Here is a 17,652-nt window from a genome sequence, read left to right on the forward strand (position 1 = left end):
GGAAAGCAAAAATTTCTCACTGAAGCTTTAAAACATACAGTTCATGCATCACTAAAATTATTGGTAACTTTTCAATTGAGTTTTGACCAATAAATGTGTTGCTGATGAGTCGATTTACTGTTGTAATATAATTTATAGTAATGAGGGGTTGTTTGTATTACAATGGGTTTCCTGCTCCTCAGCCCCACAAACTGCACATCAGCTGAGTGGGCAGTTACTGGACAATCATAGAACTAGTGTAGGTGTGGGCCAGTGTTAATCAGCCACATCCGTTTCACACTGCAACAATGGAGCGTGACCCTCTGTCAGCCATCTCTCCATGATGTACGTCACAGGATAACTTGTTGACCTGACAATTTCACTCACAAGGTGAGGGCCCACGTCTTCCTGGATGCATTGTTCTGTTTGAGTAGGCTGAAAATGAGCTTTCAAATGATAGTGGTGAAGAGAAGCAGCTGCTCTTATTTTCCAAATGTGAAAACAAGGCCTTCTGTGTAAACCAATGGGAAGGAGCAGCAAATGTAGAAAACATCAACTTTGCTTAGCTATCAAAAGTCTAAGCAGTACATTCAGCTGTCTGAGATTATTTCGGTCCATCTTTGCTGAAGTAAGACCTAAACAGACGTGGACTGTGGAGGGATGTGCTCCTGAACTGTCTGAATGACTCATATGTTTGCAGAGTTCTCCAAATGAAGCCCACGTTGGCCTCCTACGCCTGTTAGGGGATTCTGTTTTCTGAAGATAGGAGTGTTTACTTGCTGTGACAAGCTTAAAAAAATGATGCAGACTATCAACTCCATGTGTATGCAACAACAACCTCCGACTCTGTGCAATGGTTTAGCGGAAGAGTCTGTCACCAGCAATTGCACCTTATGAGTCAACATTGTTAATAATACACTTAAAACTGTTGACATCTCAAGACAGGGTATTTGTCATTTTGTAATAAGATGACGTTCAACACTGCAACATGCAATGTTTCTATTTTATGTTTCATGGGTATTTTCAAGATTGCAGTGGTTTGGTTGATTCAGGCTGTGAGAAATACAGTGTGTGTGAGTCCAGGTTTAAAACTCAAAAAAAAAAGAAAGAAAAGAAAAGCAAACTGAGCTCACAAAATGAGTCACAATATTATCACGATCAGACCCTCTCTGTGAAGTCTGACAAAAATACCTCTTTTGGCCTCCAGTCTACCTTTTATGGTATTCTAACAAATTCATAAACTGGAAAAACATAGAGCGTCTTGTGTGTCACTTTTAAAAAGCAATTTAGTACGACACTGCCTAACCTCAGAGCGCTTATGTCCCTGTCACACCTACTTGATGACAAAAGATATAAACAAAAAAAGTTATTCATCACAGTAAAACACAAGAATAACAACGCTGTAATGCAGGAAGAATGCTCACATCCTGTCCTGGATTTTATTGAGGCAGGATGTAGTTGGTAGTCAGATTTCCTACCTTTAACTTTTAGTTTATGTAGGGCTTTCTCGAACATATACTTCAGCCTCTGCTGTCAACTACAGTGCTGTGGAAATATACCGTAGAACTCTCTGAAAAGTCTAAAACACTGTTCGTGCTTACTATTAAATGCATACACATAGGAATCTCAGAGAAATCTGAGGCAGACAGAGAATAAGAGGAAGAGACGGCTCTGCAGTGGATTGATCCTTCTGAAGGGTACTTTTGCCCCCTGCTGGCCAATTGGACTCTTGCGAAAAAAGGAGAGAAAATTCTCACAAGAGAGATGAATTGATTTTTTTTTTCAACTGAAGGAAAGGAATTATATATGTATTGCTTCCAACAAGTGGGTAACCTGAACATTTTACTGCTTTTGTTGAGAACTCTCGAGTGCCAATATCTAAGTAAGACAGCGTGCAATAAGCAGCATCAATCAGCACACAACAACAGCTGTTCTATGAGATGTTAGTAAAAGCGTCCCGCTTCTATTAAAGGGCACTTTCCACGGTTAATCATTATCAAATAGAGCATTTTGGCATATCTATAAATGATGATACATCATCCCGTTTACATTGCAAAACCTGAGATTAGTCATAGCCCTGGTAGGCGTTCAGGAAATCAGCTGGGATGTCCTGAGAACGTTCTGGCAATCTTCCAGAGAAGTGACAATGCGTGAGAAATAAAGAATTCTCAACAGTATTTAAAGTAAACTACATATAGATTTTCATTGATCCTTTGAATACATATTTTATATGTTCTATACCGTAAATTCACCCCGTATTAGTGATTCCCCGTTAGACTGATCAGTGGTTGGTTTAAACGGCGTCACGACTACAACGGTCACCTGGAGCTCTGATTGGCTCAGAGCGTTCATCCGGGTACTGCGCTAGAAAGAGTCCATCAGCTAAAGGTACCAATATGGCGGAGGTAAGAGGGAAAACAGGGGAGAAGCAATCGATCTTAAATCGATATTTTAAAGTAATGTTCGCTGTATTTTTCATTTCTATGCTATCGATTGGGACAATAATGTTTTTTTACTTGTGTACAGCGTGTTTTGAGTGATAGTTGTCAGTGTTACTCCTCTCAAAAATGCTTGAATGTCCGGACTGATCCTTCACTACAAGGCCGCTGCGCCTTCGGTCGCTCAGCTGCTTCGGTGTAGCGGCTGTGTAAATTGATACGTAAATTTAACGTTAGCTTGCTGGTTTAAAGAAACAACAGATTGAAACGGGGTTGTTGGCAATAGAATTTCTGTTTTTCTTTTTATACTCAATAAGTGGCATCTTCACAGTTAAAAACGTCAAAGTCTGTCGATGCAGTACCGCGCAAGAGAAATTAGTGTTTACATTTTTCGATGCTTAGCGTTCACAGTCGGCTCTGGGTTAGCTTTTAGGCTAGCTAACTGTGAGAGGAGCCGACACTGCGTTAATCATTCCGTCCCTTCAACAAATTATCTTTTTATAACGACAGAATAAGCAAGGGGTCGTCTGTTCACCAGATTTTTTTTTCTTTTTTACAAATTTCTCCCGCTTTTACATTAAGTGTATGCTGTTATTTTTTTGATATCATTGTGCTAGCTACCTATTTCAGGTAACATTAGCGGTAACTGCAGTTTTACAGCCTATGTGTGTTCTTCGGGTCAGATAAACATGTTTTTTTCTTTATTTCTCTTTGCTGTATTGACTAATTCACGTCAAAACAAGCTATGTTAGCTATGTTACAGCTAAGGCTCTTATTCATGTTCTGATTTTGTTGTTTTGCAGGCTTCCCTAGGGAGTTCAAGTCCAGGTAAGAAATCCAGAAATTTAGTGTTTCTCCTGGAATATATTTTCATCCCGGAAAAATGTGTTTGTAAAAGTTATTGTGTGAATTAAAAGATATTCATTAAATGAAATACAAATAGCTAACTGAATATAATCTTGATAACTTGTACGGTATTTGGAAAATACGTTTTAGTGATATGGGTTGTGATGTTGTTATTGCTTAGTTAACATTGTTCAGGATTGTTTTGGGTTCTTTAAAATTATATGCAATATGGCATTTGAAAACTGAAAGGCCTAAAAAAAAGTCCTTCCAAAAAATAATTCAGAGGGGTATCTCAGTTTTGACTGAAACATTTTTGAGATATGTCTAGACTCACTCTATTGACACGGCCGAAATAGCATTATGTGAAACATTATTTCATGACTTTGTGTGCTTAGATGACATATATGACTTTGAAATAAGCTTTTCACACACACTTTCAAACCAGAGCAAAGTAAAAACAAACGTGAACATGGGAATATTGGAAGTTTTTTTGCCCATACATAGTAATGTACAGTTAAATTATTGAGGGGGGGGGGGGGGGGGTGCACACTGGAAGAAAAAATAGATACTGCTTTTATTTTTCACTTCATGTTCTAAAAAAGTCTGGATATAAATCATAAAAATGTAAACTTACTTTCGAAGCGTTTTAACAGTTGTTTATTTAGAGCAAACAATGAACATTGGTTCATTTAAATATTTACAGTTCTTCTGTGCGTCTCTTTCTCTCTCAAGTTGGCTCTTTATCGTCAGAGGACCATGACTTTGACCCAACAGCAGAAATGTTAGTCCATGAGTATGATGATGAGAGGACTCTGGAGGAGGAGGAGTCTCTGGATGGAGGGAGGGATTTCCGCTCTGAAATTGCAGATCTGGAAAAGGTAAGATTACAAAGGATAACTTGAAACCCAGCTTTTACTTCATTTGTAGTGCTTTTCATTTAAAGTTTTATAGGTCATAAAAATTGTGCATTTGTTTTACTGGAGCTGTGATTTATTTTTTTCCTATCAGGAGGGGAACATGCCTTTGGAGGAACTTTTGGCCATTTATCGATATGAGGCCTCAGCAGGCTCCAGTATAGACAGCTCCTCTGGAGACCTGACTGATGAGCTCCCTGACATGACTTTGGACAAGGTGAATAAGTGCTGTAATGTGGACATATTCTTTAGTTTTTTAACATGGGAAAATACTACGATTGACTAAATTGATCTTTGATATGCAACTTAGGTAGTCTCGGGACCATTCAGTGTCAAACCCAGAATTAAGTGATTGTTTTCTACCTTTATAGGAGGAAATAGCGAAAGATCTTCTGTCTGGGGACTATGAAGAAGAGACCCAGTCCTCAGCTGATGATCTGACCCCTTCTGTCACATCCCATGAGGCTACAGATTTCTTCCCAAGAACACTTCGATGTAAGTGACAGTGAGCGGTTTTTGAGCAGTCTAACTTTTTATGTATTGATATTTGTTGAGTTTGCAGCGTTTGAGGTTTCTAATGTTAAAGGCTTAGAATCTTGATAAATCTGTTCATGTTGAGACTTATTGACCTGTTCCTCGAAACATTCTAACTATTGTTTTTGGTTTGTTTTTAGCTAACGCTATATCTGATGGTGATAAGGAGTCAGAGTGTGATGATGATGGCCCAAGCCCAGAGGACTCCCGGAAGGTAAATCCTATGTTTGAATGAAGACATGGAGCATATATTTGAAATGTACAAGAGAAGCCAACTCTTTGGTTGTGAAGCTTGTAATGAAAAAAGCTGAATTAATGCTGATGTGCTGATAAATTTATCAAAAGTCAGCGGGATCATTCACATAAAAACCAAACATTTCTGTTAGGGATGCACAATATTATCGGCACAATATCTGTATCGGCTGATAAAAGCTCAAAAACACGTTTATCGGTATCGGCAGATATGAAAAATTTCTGCCGATAGGCACAGCCGATAAGGTGCTATTCAGTTAGGATTATTATTATTTTCCATCTGAAAAATAAGCTCCTTAAATAAAATGTAGCACTTCATTTATTTGCACTGCAGAGCTCTGTGTCTGTCACCAGGTTGTTACAGTAGCTCTAAAATAATCAAATGCAACTTGGTTATGTTTAAAAATGCATTGTACATTTAAAGTTCATGTGATCTAAAGAAATTATTTTTCTGTATTTCAATACTGAATGTCTTGAGTTTGAAAAAAAAAAACATTTCTTATTTATGGTAAGATCAAATGTTTTTTGTCTTGTTTTATCTGTGTTTCTTAAACAAATAAGACCGTCACAATAAGAGTAACATATAAATTCCAGTACAGGATAGACTTAGCTTTCCTTACAGTGAAAAAAACAAACAAACTTGTGATCATCGGTATCGGCCAAAAGGGGTTTCGATATATCAGCATATCTGATATCGGCAAAAATCCAATATCGTGCATCCCTTATTTCTGTTACAGCTTTTTCAAATGTCTTGAACCAGTTAAAGTGATGCAGGCTGGCATAATTGCCTTGTTTGTATTTTCGGTGGCAGAGAATTTCAATGAGTCAAAGATTTGAGTGTTTAAAACAACACAGGATGATTTTTTGTTGTTAAATAAAAAAAGAGAGATAACAAAAAAACTGTAAAGAACAATTAACGCCTTTTTCCCTGTAGAGGGTGCCAAAATTGACACGAACACAGGAGCGTAAAGATGAATTTGCACTAGTTTTAAAACGTGGTCTGATCTGCTTCTCTAATTCTAGGAAATAATGGTGGGAACACAATACCAAGCAGAGGTTCCTTCTTCCCTCTGTCACTACAAAGAAGGGGAGAAAGGTAACTGTCGCTTTTTATTTTATCTCAGATGTGATTTTTTTGTGGTTGTATCCTCATTTTTTTCCCCACAACAAAAGCAGGAGTACCAGTAGAGCTCTGTAACTGTAATTTTCTTCTCTCTGCAGTATATGAAGATGAAGACGAGTTGTTATGGAGCCCAGGTACACTGCCAGAAAACAAGGTTAGGAGTTTCCTGTCTGATGTGTTGTCACGGACAACAGATGAAAAGACGGCGGGTGGTGATAAAGCAGGGATGCATGTCCGGGACAATGAGCAGGTCAGTTGGGTCTTTGTTCTTCAAGCCTTTCATGTCCCTCCACACAATTAATCTTGGTAATGGAAAAGTATGCAGGCTGAATTATAAGCATCATTTAGGATTCTCTATTAAAATATTGATTTAAGTGATTTTATTGAAGAGGCATTGGTGTTCACGTTTTGACCATGTTTTTTATTTTTTAGGCTTTGCATGAGCTTGTCAAGTGCAACTACAACACCCGTGAAGCTCTAGAGAGATACTGCAGCCGTGTGAAGTCTTCAAAAGGTAAGCAAAGGAAATAGTTTCTTAAAGGAAAATTCAAGTTCTGTCACCTGATGTCATTTGGACATTTGAAGGGAAAAAAAACTTGTAATCTGCAAAAATGTTCTACAGCTCTGATACAGTCCATGATTGAGTTGATCCTGAAATTGAATTATCTGATATTATGATGGATAGTGCAATCAGTTATTTGTACCAACAAGAGTAGCTACAGTAACAGGGTGAAACATTTTCATGTGTGCCCTTTAATATAATTGTTGTCATTGACTTTACATTGGCTTTAAGGTGGTTAAAAACAACAAATCAAAGAATTTAACTTTGCTTGGAGCTGACAGGAAACACCTCCAGCAATTCCTTTAGTTCAGTATTTGATTTTGCTGCATAAAATTTGGGGAGTCTTTTTCTTGCCTTTTTTTTTTTTTTTATATAGATTTGATTTGTATCCTTTACTTTTTTAATCATCTCAGTGTGCATTTGTGTATTTCTAAAAAGGACACAAACAGCTTACCAAATAGATAAATTCATTGAAGTTTCAACAAACATGCTGATGAAAGATTTTTGCATAATGTTAAGCTTTGATTTCGATTGTAATTTAAGATTTAATGGTGTTGCGGTTTTATTACAGGAAAATCACCACCGTGGTCAGAAGAGGAATGCAAGAACTTTGAACACGCACTACAGATGTATGATAAGAACTTTCACCTCATACAAAAACACAAAGTGAGTCTGGGCCAATTCCTCCTTTCCATATATATATATATATATATATATATATATATATATATATATATATATATATATATATATATATATATATATATATACATAAAAAAGTAAAAAGTGGTTCTATTTTTGAATCTCTTAACGGCTCCTTCCTCTTCCTCAGGTCACAACACGAACAGTAGCAGAATGTGTGGCGTTTTACTACATGTGGAAGAAGTCGGAGCGCTTTGACTTCTTTGTGCAGCAGAATCGATTTGGGAAGAAGAAGTACAGCAGCTATCCCGGTGTAACGTGAGTAACAGAAGAACCTTCATCATATCAATCAGCATTCCCTTTAAGTTTCTGCTCATTTTTCTGAATCAGTGCATGTGATTTCGAAGAGACTTGTAGTAAAACATGCGTCTGTGTGCAGTGACCTGATGGACCGGCTGGTGGATGAAGCAGAGGGACTGGCAGTAGACAGCTCCTCCTCCGTGTGTTCGGGAGCAGGTGGAGGAGGAAGGCTAGAGACCACAACGGATCAACAGCTCAGCTTGCTCAACTCCATCACTGCCAGCGACCTCACAGGTCAGTGACCACACTTAGTTGTGAAAAACCTGTGAAGGACATACTTCATGATCCTTAAGACAACAATTCTGCCCAAGTTTTTCTCGTTTAAGGGGTGAAAAAGAACGTGTGGCAGTAAGAAAAAGCTTGATTTGTGCATCTCTTAATCTTACTGCCTTAGTTTGATAAGTGTTTCATTCTCTTGTCTCTTCACAGCTCTGAGTAACACTGTGGCCACAGTGTGCAGCCCCGCTGAGGTGAATTGCCTGGACTCCTACAGCTTTCCCCCTCTCGAAAGCCTCCATCGTGGGTCTCTGAACCACGACGAATCCCTCGGGTTCCCTTCGAACGGCGCAGACCCCGACTGCCTCAACATGCTCGACGCTGGCTTTTACCACTCTGACCTGGGTCAGCTAGGAGGAGTGTGCGTCAACAAGGACTGCGAGCGGCCCTCCAAGAGACTCAAGATGGCCCTGCCTGAATCCTTTATCAATGATGTGTCGGTGGGTAACCTCGGGGTGGACTTTGAAGCCCGACGGACAGCGACACACCACCACCGAATCACCGGCGCTAAAATGGCGGTGTCTGTCACAGACTTTGCGAGCTTGGCTGGCAGCGGGGAGCCCAACGGGTTTTTGGGAGCACACGCACGGCACCACACACAGCACACTGCAGCACTTCAGACAGAGTGATCTTCCTCATCGTCTTCCCTCATTCTTCCCTTTTGAGATCCTTCATCCTGCGTGTACATAAGACTGACCTCACTGGAGAATCCGATTTGTTTAAATTCTATTATATATATATATATCTATATATATATATATGTATATGAATATACTTTTTTGTTTTCATTTTTTGTGTAATATGACATCAGTGATGTCTATCATATAGAACTAAAATCTTGATTTCTCTCAAGAGTTTATATAGCCATTTATTTTATTTCCGTTTTGCGGTCTTGAGATGTGTAACGTCCATGTATAGTGGGGCCCAGAGGCTGCAGTAGGAGAGTTGTGTTTCTTCCTCCCTCACATCTACACACAACATCTTCGGAGCTACAGTTTGTTATCCTGCCATTCTTTCCAGCTGCCAAAATTGGCGTTGTTTTTCTGCCTCTAGTGTTAGTATTTAGCTGCTTTGTTGTTTTGAAGTGGTACTTTTATTTCCTTAAGTTAGTGTTTGGTTTACAGGTACTTTTTAGTATCCATGCTGGTGCACGTGATTTGTTTGGACCTCCCCCCCTTAAACCTGGCTACACATTGTATGAAGAGCAACACTAGCATGGAGGTTAGCTTGGAGAGCAGGAAGTGTTTGTGGCTTCAGCTGCTAAAGCCTTCCAGTTTCTTTCCTTTTCCTTCCTGAGGATGCTTGTTTGTGGATGCTTACTTTTAAATCCTTCAAAGTTGCCAAACTGGGGAGTTTAAATGTCTGCAACAGTTGTTATTTTAATCCCTTGTAGTCAAATATAAATGATAACCCCTTGTTCGTAGTTTTTCTTTATATTTCTTTCAATCAGGTGATCACAAAGGAATACCTGTGCAGAGTAATGCAGTAGGAGTTTTTTGTTGAATTTTTTTCTTCAGTCTAGGAGGGAATAAGTCAGACTAGCAAACCGGAACAGCCATACAACAATGCAAAGATGTTAGTTGGAGTAAATAGTTATTTAAAACACATCCTCAAGCATCATAAATTATGTATTTATTAAACAGTCTTTTGTTTTTCTGTTCGATTTTGTTCAATCTTTGTCTCATGCTACTATTAGGCAACTTTATCTGTGCATGTTCTTTAGTTGTAGTAAAATGAGTGTGAAAATATGCTCCTAAATTAATTTCTGCCACTACAGACCACTTGGCGGGCTTGGGTGAACCTTCTAGCAGTATTATGTCTGTTTTTGTATTCATCTTCTTCCCCAACTTCAACACACCGAGAGGTGCTGTGTGTAATTTGGTCCACAATTTCTTTGGGGTTCTTGTAGCCGTTTTCTCTTGACTGAAGTCCATTATTGTGAATTGTAAAATGTTAAGCGGGCCATTGTCAGTTGATTGGATGCAGTAGTAGTGTTTACTTAATTTATCTATGCATTGTGCGATGAATAATTAGTTTGTTTCAGGGGTGCATCATGTTTGTCATGTTCATAGGTTTAGTAATTCATAATGATGTGTGTACAGAAAGGATGCGTACCTATAAGTCCTCATTAAGTTTGATAAAGATTTCAGTTCCCACGCCCATCATCAGAGAAGATATTCACTTCTGACTTTTATGTAAATATTTAGCAAATAGCCTTTAAAAAGTCTATTAACTGACCTCTTACACTTGTGAATCTGTGTTGATACAAAGGTTTTAATTTGAGTTCTTGTCAAAAGGCAATAATTTGTAGATATGTACAGATATTTTGGGTTTTGAATTTTACCAGTTGACTTGGTGTTTGAATTCTTTTTTTCTCTTTGGAAAGTCATGACCCCCAGGACTCAGCTGAATCCACGCATGCCAGTTGGGTCTGTTTCTCGAGTGTACCACTGAAAAACGGCTTTACCTGAAGACGTATTGATATTAACTCAAGTGTTGCAAATTTGCATTCACGACCTGCAGCCATGTGTAAAAGACGCTCATCTTCTTTTCCTCTGAAAACTCTTTTTCCATGTTGTTGTCTATATTTGTCTCGATGGTAAAGGGATGGCTGCTGCACTGAGTATGTGGAGAGCTAGTTTCTCTTTTAATGCAATGTGCATAATGCAGTAGGTCCTCCAAGCTCTTCTAGCTTTAGCAGTGCAGTGATATTTATTTCACCTGTGGTTTGTACAAAGACTCAGAAAAACTGTCAGAATGTAAAGGCCATTGAGTAGTAGAAGTAGGTTTTTTCACCACCCTGTGAACTCTCGAAAATGTGATATTTTATTGATCTCTCTGGTATGAGACTTGTGTGTGCCAGCAAGCACTAAACAAATTTATTTTATATTTTGTATTGTGTTTTGAAGTTTAAAAAAGAAAACAGTTATAGCAGTTGTGGTTTTGAAAAAATACAAAAACTCGAGTCCTTTGATGAAAACAGAAACACCTTTGTGAATAAAAACCTACAAAACGTAAAAATGTATATCCAGAAATATAGACAATCAAAACTTCACTATGAGAAATGTTCAAGAAGCTATCTTTATTGTTTATAAGAATTGTACATAAGCATTGAGTTGTTTTTTTTTCTTTTGTTGAACATTATTTTGTATTTTCTGTTGTACTTTAATACCTTGTGTACAGATCCAGAAATAAAGCTCTGGAAAAGGTTCAGGGATCAGCGCATGTTTTTTAAAATCTCACAGTGGTCAGTGTAGCAAGTTGAGAAACTGTGGAATCCCATGCATACAAGGTCACACAGAACAGTTCTGCTTAATACGCAGCATTTGGAGTGTGGTGAACTTTCCCCTTTTCCCCAAAACAAGCAATATAAAAAAACGGTTTTCATTAGCATCAGAAGTTTGCTCAGATTTTACTCAAAGTAGGAATGAAAAAGCGTTCAATATTTCAGACATTAATTTAAAAGTAAGACTATGCCATATTGCTTTACAGCTGAGACAGAAATTTCATCTTTGACTTAAAAGCAGCTGCTGACAGTTGCCTTTCTTGCTCAGTCAAACAGTTGTAGCTTGACATCTGAATTGACGCTGAAAGGATGCTTTAGAAACTGTACATTTTTTAAGTCAAGAGAGCCAACTCATTTCAAGTCAACAATGAAGTAGGGCTGGGAAAAACTGATATATTGGGAGTTTTGGTTTGACAATATCAGAATTGTGATTCTTTGTCCAAAAAAATTTTTTTTTTTTTTTTTTTTAACTTTTTTAAAAACTTTTTTTAAACATCTTATTATTTTATTGATGAATACAAGATATTTGTGCAATTATAACATTTACCTAAATTAAGATGAAATAAGACCAAAAAAATTCCCATACCCCCCTCCCCTGTGGTACCTTTCTCACTGGACAAAACATAACAAATAAAAACACATGGGACAAGCAAAGAATACATAGTCATACTATACATGAGAGTTAGACAAAAATATTAACAATATTACATTAAAAAAAAGAAAAACTCTTTGTAAAATACCCTATAGTGTGACAATAGTACATCAAATCACATAAATCGATCAAGCACAGCTCAACCCTAACCCTAACCCAGTATCCCTAACCCTAACCCTAACCCTTACAGTAATCCTAACCATAATTGTAACCCTAACCCTAACCCTGACCCTAACCCTAACCTAACCCTAACCCTAACCCTAACAGTAACCCTATAACCCTAACCCTAACACTAACCCTAACAGTAATCCTAACCCTAATTGTAACCCTAACCCTAACAGTACCCTATCCCTATCCCTAACAGTAACCCTAACCCTAACAGTAACCCTAACCCTAACTGTAACCCTGTCCTAACCCTCACCCTAACTGTAACCCTAACAGAAACCCTAACCCTAACAGTAACCCTAACCCTAACAGTAACCCTAACCCTAATTGTAACCCTAACCCTAATTGTAACCCTAACCCTAACCCTAACAGTAACCCTAACCCTAATTCTAACCCTAACCCTAACCCTAAAAGTAACCCTAACCCTAATTGTAACCCTAACCCAAACAGTAACCCTAACCCTAACCCTAACAGTAACCCTAACCCTAACAGTAACCCTAACCCTAACAGTAACCCTAACAGAAACCCTAACCCTAACAGTTAGCCTAACCCTAACCCTAACAGTAACACTATAACCCTTAACCTAACCCTAACCCTAACCCTTACAGTAACCCTAACCCTAACAGTAACCCTAACTCTAACCCTAACAGTAACCCTAACCCTAACCCTTACAGTAACCCTAACCCTAACCCTAACCCTCACAGTAACCCTAACTGTAACCCTAACCCTAACCCTTACCCTAACAGTAACCCTAACCCTAACAGTAACCCTAACCCTAACAGTTACCCTAACCCTAACAGTAACCCTAACCCTAACAGTAAGCCTAACCCTAACCCTAACAGTAACATTAACCCTAACCCTAACAGTAACCCTAACCCTAACAGTTACCCTAACCCTAACAGTAACCCTAACAGTGACCCTAACCCTAACAGTTACCCTTACCCTTACAGTAACCCTAACCCTTATTGTAACCCTAACCCTAACCCTTACCAAACCCTAACCCTAACCCTAACCCCCCAAAAATGGCAAAAAATGGGCTCCAGATCTTACTGAACTTTCTTGATTGTCCAAGGATGGACAACCTAATTTTTTCAAGTTTTACAAAGTGTAAGACATCCACGAGCCACTGAATATGTGTGGGAGGTAGAATAGATTTCCATCTAATAAGATTCGCCTTTGGGCAAGAAGGGTATTAAAGGCCAAGGTGTCTTTTACTGTGAGGAGGAGAGGCTGAGTCGGGGTAATGGAACCCCAAAAATTTCGGCTCAAATATTTATGAACGGACATGGTGGAATCAATGTACCTATAATTACAGATAAAGAGGAGAAGATTTCTTGCCAATATTTACAAAGATATGGGCATTGCCAAAACATATGAAAATAATTAGCGGAGGTATGATGGCAACGATCACAGGACGGTGACACATCTTTAAACTTTTTTTACTTTTTTTTATTTAAATTCTTCATTTCAGTCTTGGTTTATAAACTGGATTGGAAAAAGTTACCTCTTTTCTCGAGCAGAGGGTCAAATTTTTTTCTCTGACTTGTGTGATATGCATTTTATGGGGAAAATATGGCTCCTGATATAGTCTGTAGACATTATCATCATCATTTAATTTTTTCACATGACCTGGTATTAAAAAGCAAACTAAAAATTGCAAAAATCATAAATGTTGAAGAATCACAATTTAAATCAAATTGGTACCTCAAAAATCATATTAGAATCAAATGGCGAGGATAGCATATGGTCCAAGCCCTACAATGAAGAGTCAAACTCAACTTTAAGAAAAGAAAAGCTCAAAAGTTTTCAGAAAGACTCGTGGTCACAAAAAGGTTTGGACACAAACTTCCCTGAGAGCTCCAGCTAAATGAACAAACACGTTCAGGGTTTCTCTATAACTCGATACATTTCGGCTCAAAAACAAGTTTTAATGATCAAGTTAAGAAAACATTGCTCATAGTAGATCAACAGATCAACTTTAGTATGCTCATCGGCACAGCAAAAAAAGCTATTTCTGTCATAAAAAATCCTATCAGTGCATCATTACTGTCATCTTCTCAGAGGGATGGGCAGAGTCAGAAAGTCCTCAGCCAGAGTCACCTCCACACCACTGTCCTGCAGAGCGCCTTCAGCCTGTCTCCTGAGCTCTGACACGTCGTCCTCCTCCCCCTCCCTCAGCATGGAGCAGGGTTTGTACCTCTGACTGAAGTGATACAGCACCAACCTCCGCACACCGCAGGCCTGAGCCACCGCTGCTGCCATGTTAGGAGTGCTGTGTCCGTGGTCCACGGCTTTCTCTCTGTGCTCATCGCTGAGTGTGGCCTCGTGAACCAGAACGTCTGCTCCTCTGCACAGCCTCAGAGGTTCCTCACCAAGAACTGAGCTGCAGTCCCCTAAAATACACACTTTTCTCCCAGGGATGGCTTCTTCAAGAACCTCACTCGGCTCAACCACACGCCCACTCTCGAGTGTGACAGACTCCCCAGCTTTCAGCTTCCCGTACAGAGGCCCAGGTTTCAAGCCTTAACAGTATGAAACATTACAACATTTACACTCTGGTCAGAAATTTATCACAAAAATGTCACACAGCCAGAGAAAAAAAAAAGGTTTTTTTTTTGTTTTATATTCTGGTCTTAGCAATCCCTTCGCTGAGCAACTTTTCAAATCACTCTTAACTTTAGGAGTGAGAACATAAAACCAAGAGATTTTCTTTCAAAGGAGGAAATCTAGGATAAACAATGTCAGATTTGGAGATTAAAGTCATGAGATTACAACATTAGAGCCTTAAATTAAAGCTATCAAATGTAATCAGTTTAAAAGTAGCAGGTCAAAACTTTGTAAGAATTAAGGTGTATACCGTACTTACAAAAAAGTTGTAACTTACCAAGAATACTTCAGAACTCCTTCAGAACAAATTTGGAGTCACAGGCTTTGATTCATAGACAACATGTGAAATATTACCACATCCTTCCTGTGCTCCAAAGAATAGACAATGCCTTACAAGTCTTTTTAGAATCCTGATTTTTAGACTAATGTGTATGCTGATATTCCAAAAGATGGAATATTCAGTCATCTGTGCAACCTGAACTGGAGAATAACTTCACAGGACGCTCCAAGTTTCAGTTTCAGTGTAGGCAGCTGGTTTTCTTCCCCTTCAAAATTACAAAAGCTAATCGCTGGCTAAAATGAGGACTTTTCTGTCATAAACCTCAAGATTTTTTTATTTTCACTGAAAAAGTTTAATGTTCATTTTGTTAAAAGTGTGAATTCAAAAATATACTGTAATCAGACTTGCCCTAACCTGTAAACTGCATTTCTCTTGTTTCAATTCTTACCATCTCCACCTTATTACTGATACTCAGCAGTGTGATAACTTAACTGGGGTAAGAAAAGTACAAATTCATAGTTTTTTGTCCATTTCCCCCTTTACTAACTTAGACTTTCCAAATTAGGACATATATACATTTATGCGTTTAAAATATTTACATTTATACATTTACAGAATATATATTTCAATTACCTAGTTCCTTCAGGACCTCAGTTTTTAATCTTCCAGGCCGATCTTGCTCCTGAATGCAGAAACCAAAAGATGGGATGCGGTGAAACAACCTAAAGGCCTTCACTACAAACTTCTTGTCTTCAAAGAGGAGGTAACAGTCATTGGAGACGTCCAGAGAGATGGTCCTGCCCGGCTGCTCCTGTGGGTGCAGAGGGCCGCTCTCTGCTGTCACCTTAGGAGACGTGAAAAAGGGAAAACATGAACCAAAAGAAAATAACAGGTGTTGTTTAACAATTAGAAATTAAACACACACGCACATATTTTTGCAATTATCTGTGTAAAGAAGTCCTTAAATCTGGCATATAGGGACAGGGTGCAGAAGTTACTTTAGCTTTAAGAACACTTGTGCTCCCCCCAAAAAATAGAGAGAAAGCGTTAAAGAAATTGTGGATGAATTTGTGGAGCAGTTTGAATCTTGAACTGAAACGAAAAACTGCTAGATTTTGTTGAACATATGATAAGAAAACCGTCTTCAAAAAATATAGTAAAGAAGAGATTAGGGAGAGAGGGAAAATATCTTAGCCACTAAAATCTTTTGCAAAATCTTAAAAACTCTGAACCCATTTTTTCACCCCTATGTCTCATAAGGGTCTGCGTACCTTATGATTAAAGATATTTATTTTCCTCTACCACTAAAACTGAGTAGGTATCTGTCTTGTAATTGTAAGGACAAAATGTGTAAACTTTCTAATTTTTTTATAAATGTTTTGTCACTTTATTTTGAAAGTGATAGCTGGACTTTTTCTGTTTCTAGTCATCCATCTACTTTCATTATATTAACGCTTTCTAAATAAACATATCTTTCTAGACTTGCTGAAAACAGCTACTACTCTTATACGGGCGACATGAAAACTGACTCTGTACCCTGTATAAAAATATGTTCCCCAAATAATGGCAATAAATGGTTAAATTGGAATAGTAGATTGTTGTACTGAGTCACACACCTCTGGGCTGAGCTGACCCTCCTCTGGACTCTGGTCAGCTGTGGGCTCCAGCTCATGAACTGGAAAAAGAAAGAAGACATCAGTACAATAAGTATGTAGTTCAATGGACTCAGATACAATAACAAGCGACAGAGCAAGCTCAAAAATAAGTTATGTTGCAGAAATTTTAGAGACCTTTTATAAATGATGAAATGCAGAATACAATCATATTGTACCATATTGACCAAATACTGATTTATGAATATGTTTTTAACATAAAATGTGTAATCAAACTTTTTTCCATGCCTTAACAAACTACTGTCTCTTCTGCATGTTCAGCTGATTTTCTCTTCGTGGGAATGTTTTATTAATCTAGTTTAAAACCTACAAGCCAGATTTGCAAGTATTTCATATTCAGGCTTGCCTGCATAAGGGAAAAGCAGCTGGGATCCTGTAAGGCCAAGTGTCACTCTGAGAAAGTGCCGGAGGCCCCTGGGCCCATAGATTTCCACACAGCTGAGTTTTTGCAGAGGATCCGGGTTGGTGTTCAGACTCACAGTGCACAGGAGACCTGGTAGACCAAACAGGTGATCTCCATGCAGGTGGGAGATGAAAATCTTGGTGATACGACCTGGGAACAGGTAAGGCAGAATTTTCTCTGCACAGTTTGTAAACTCTGAGCACAGTGAACGAGTTTTATCATCTTTCTTTTAGTAATTTGATTTAAAAAGGCATAACGTTAATTTATTCATGTATTCATTACATATGAAGGGTAATACTGATGACTCACGAAAATTAGAAATCGGTGGCGTAACTCACCGGCTCTGAGCTGGCTCTTCATGAGTTGGGTCTGGGTTCCCTCTCCGCAGTCAAACAGCCAACACTCCCCGTCCGTCCGCAGCACCAGAGCCGAGGCACCGCGGTGAGGGGACGGGTAAGCCGAGCCGGTCCCCAGAAAAGTCATATCCATGGTCATTTTCCCACTGTTTAAAAACTGGAGCTGAAAATTCAACTTCAGCGACCTGCCATGCTCACTGTAAACAGTCCCACGTTGATGACGTATGATAAGCGACGGCGCGACGCTGTAGTCCAAAAGTGAAGTAAAATGCAGAACCGTACATGAATACAGTAAAAACATCAA

The 17,652-nt window shown here is 38.6% G+C and overlaps 2 protein-coding genes across 3 annotated transcripts; one reads left to right on the forward strand and one right to left on the reverse strand.

Annotated features, from left to right (window-relative positions):
* The first annotated feature begins 2,301 nt into the window (after positions 1 to 2,301).
* On the forward strand, positions 2,302 to 11,049 carry mier3b (mesoderm induction early response 1, family member 3 b). Of its 2 annotated transcripts, none has more exons than XM_074670924.1 (13): positions 2,302 to 2,384; positions 3,221 to 3,245; positions 3,996 to 4,141; positions 4,272 to 4,394; positions 4,549 to 4,672; positions 4,852 to 4,925; positions 5,987 to 6,059; positions 6,185 to 6,336; positions 6,519 to 6,600; positions 7,220 to 7,314; positions 7,481 to 7,608; positions 7,730 to 7,884; positions 8,080 to 11,049. In XM_074670924.1, the coding sequence occupies exons 1-13, from the start codon at positions 2,376 to 2,378 to the stop codon at positions 8,553 to 8,555; spliced, it is 1,662 nt and encodes a 553-aa protein (XP_074527025.1). In that variant the 5' UTR covers positions 2,302 to 2,375; the 3' UTR covers positions 8,556 to 11,049. The 2 variants fall into 2 exon arrangements, with proteins under 2 accessions (XP_074527025.1, XP_074527026.1); XM_074670925.1 differs by lacking the exon at positions 2,302 to 2,384 and adding an exon at positions 2,390 to 2,435.
* A 2,087-nt stretch (positions 11,050 to 13,136) lies between these two features.
* Positions 13,137 to 17,590, reverse strand: elac1 (elaC ribonuclease Z 1). The gene is made up of 5 exons (XM_074670633.1): positions 17,331 to 17,590; positions 16,936 to 17,142; positions 16,533 to 16,591; positions 15,550 to 15,760; positions 13,137 to 14,551 (listed from the first exon to the last, which is right to left on the reverse strand). The coding sequence occupies exons 1-5, from the start codon at positions 17,485 to 17,487 to the stop codon at positions 14,079 to 14,081; spliced, it is 1,107 nt and encodes a 368-aa protein (XP_074526734.1). The 5' UTR covers positions 17,488 to 17,590; the 3' UTR covers positions 13,137 to 14,078.
* Between the last annotated feature and the right edge of the window lie 62 nt (positions 17,591 to 17,652).

This window comes from Halichoeres trimaculatus, unplaced genomic scaffold (assembly GCF_033239565.1).
Source record: "Halichoeres trimaculatus isolate MK-OKI-2021-1 unplaced genomic scaffold, fHalTri1.1 fHalTri1_scaffold_5, whole genome shotgun sequence".
Taxonomy (NCBI): Eukaryota; Metazoa; Chordata; class Actinopteri; order Labriformes; family Labridae; genus Halichoeres; species Halichoeres trimaculatus.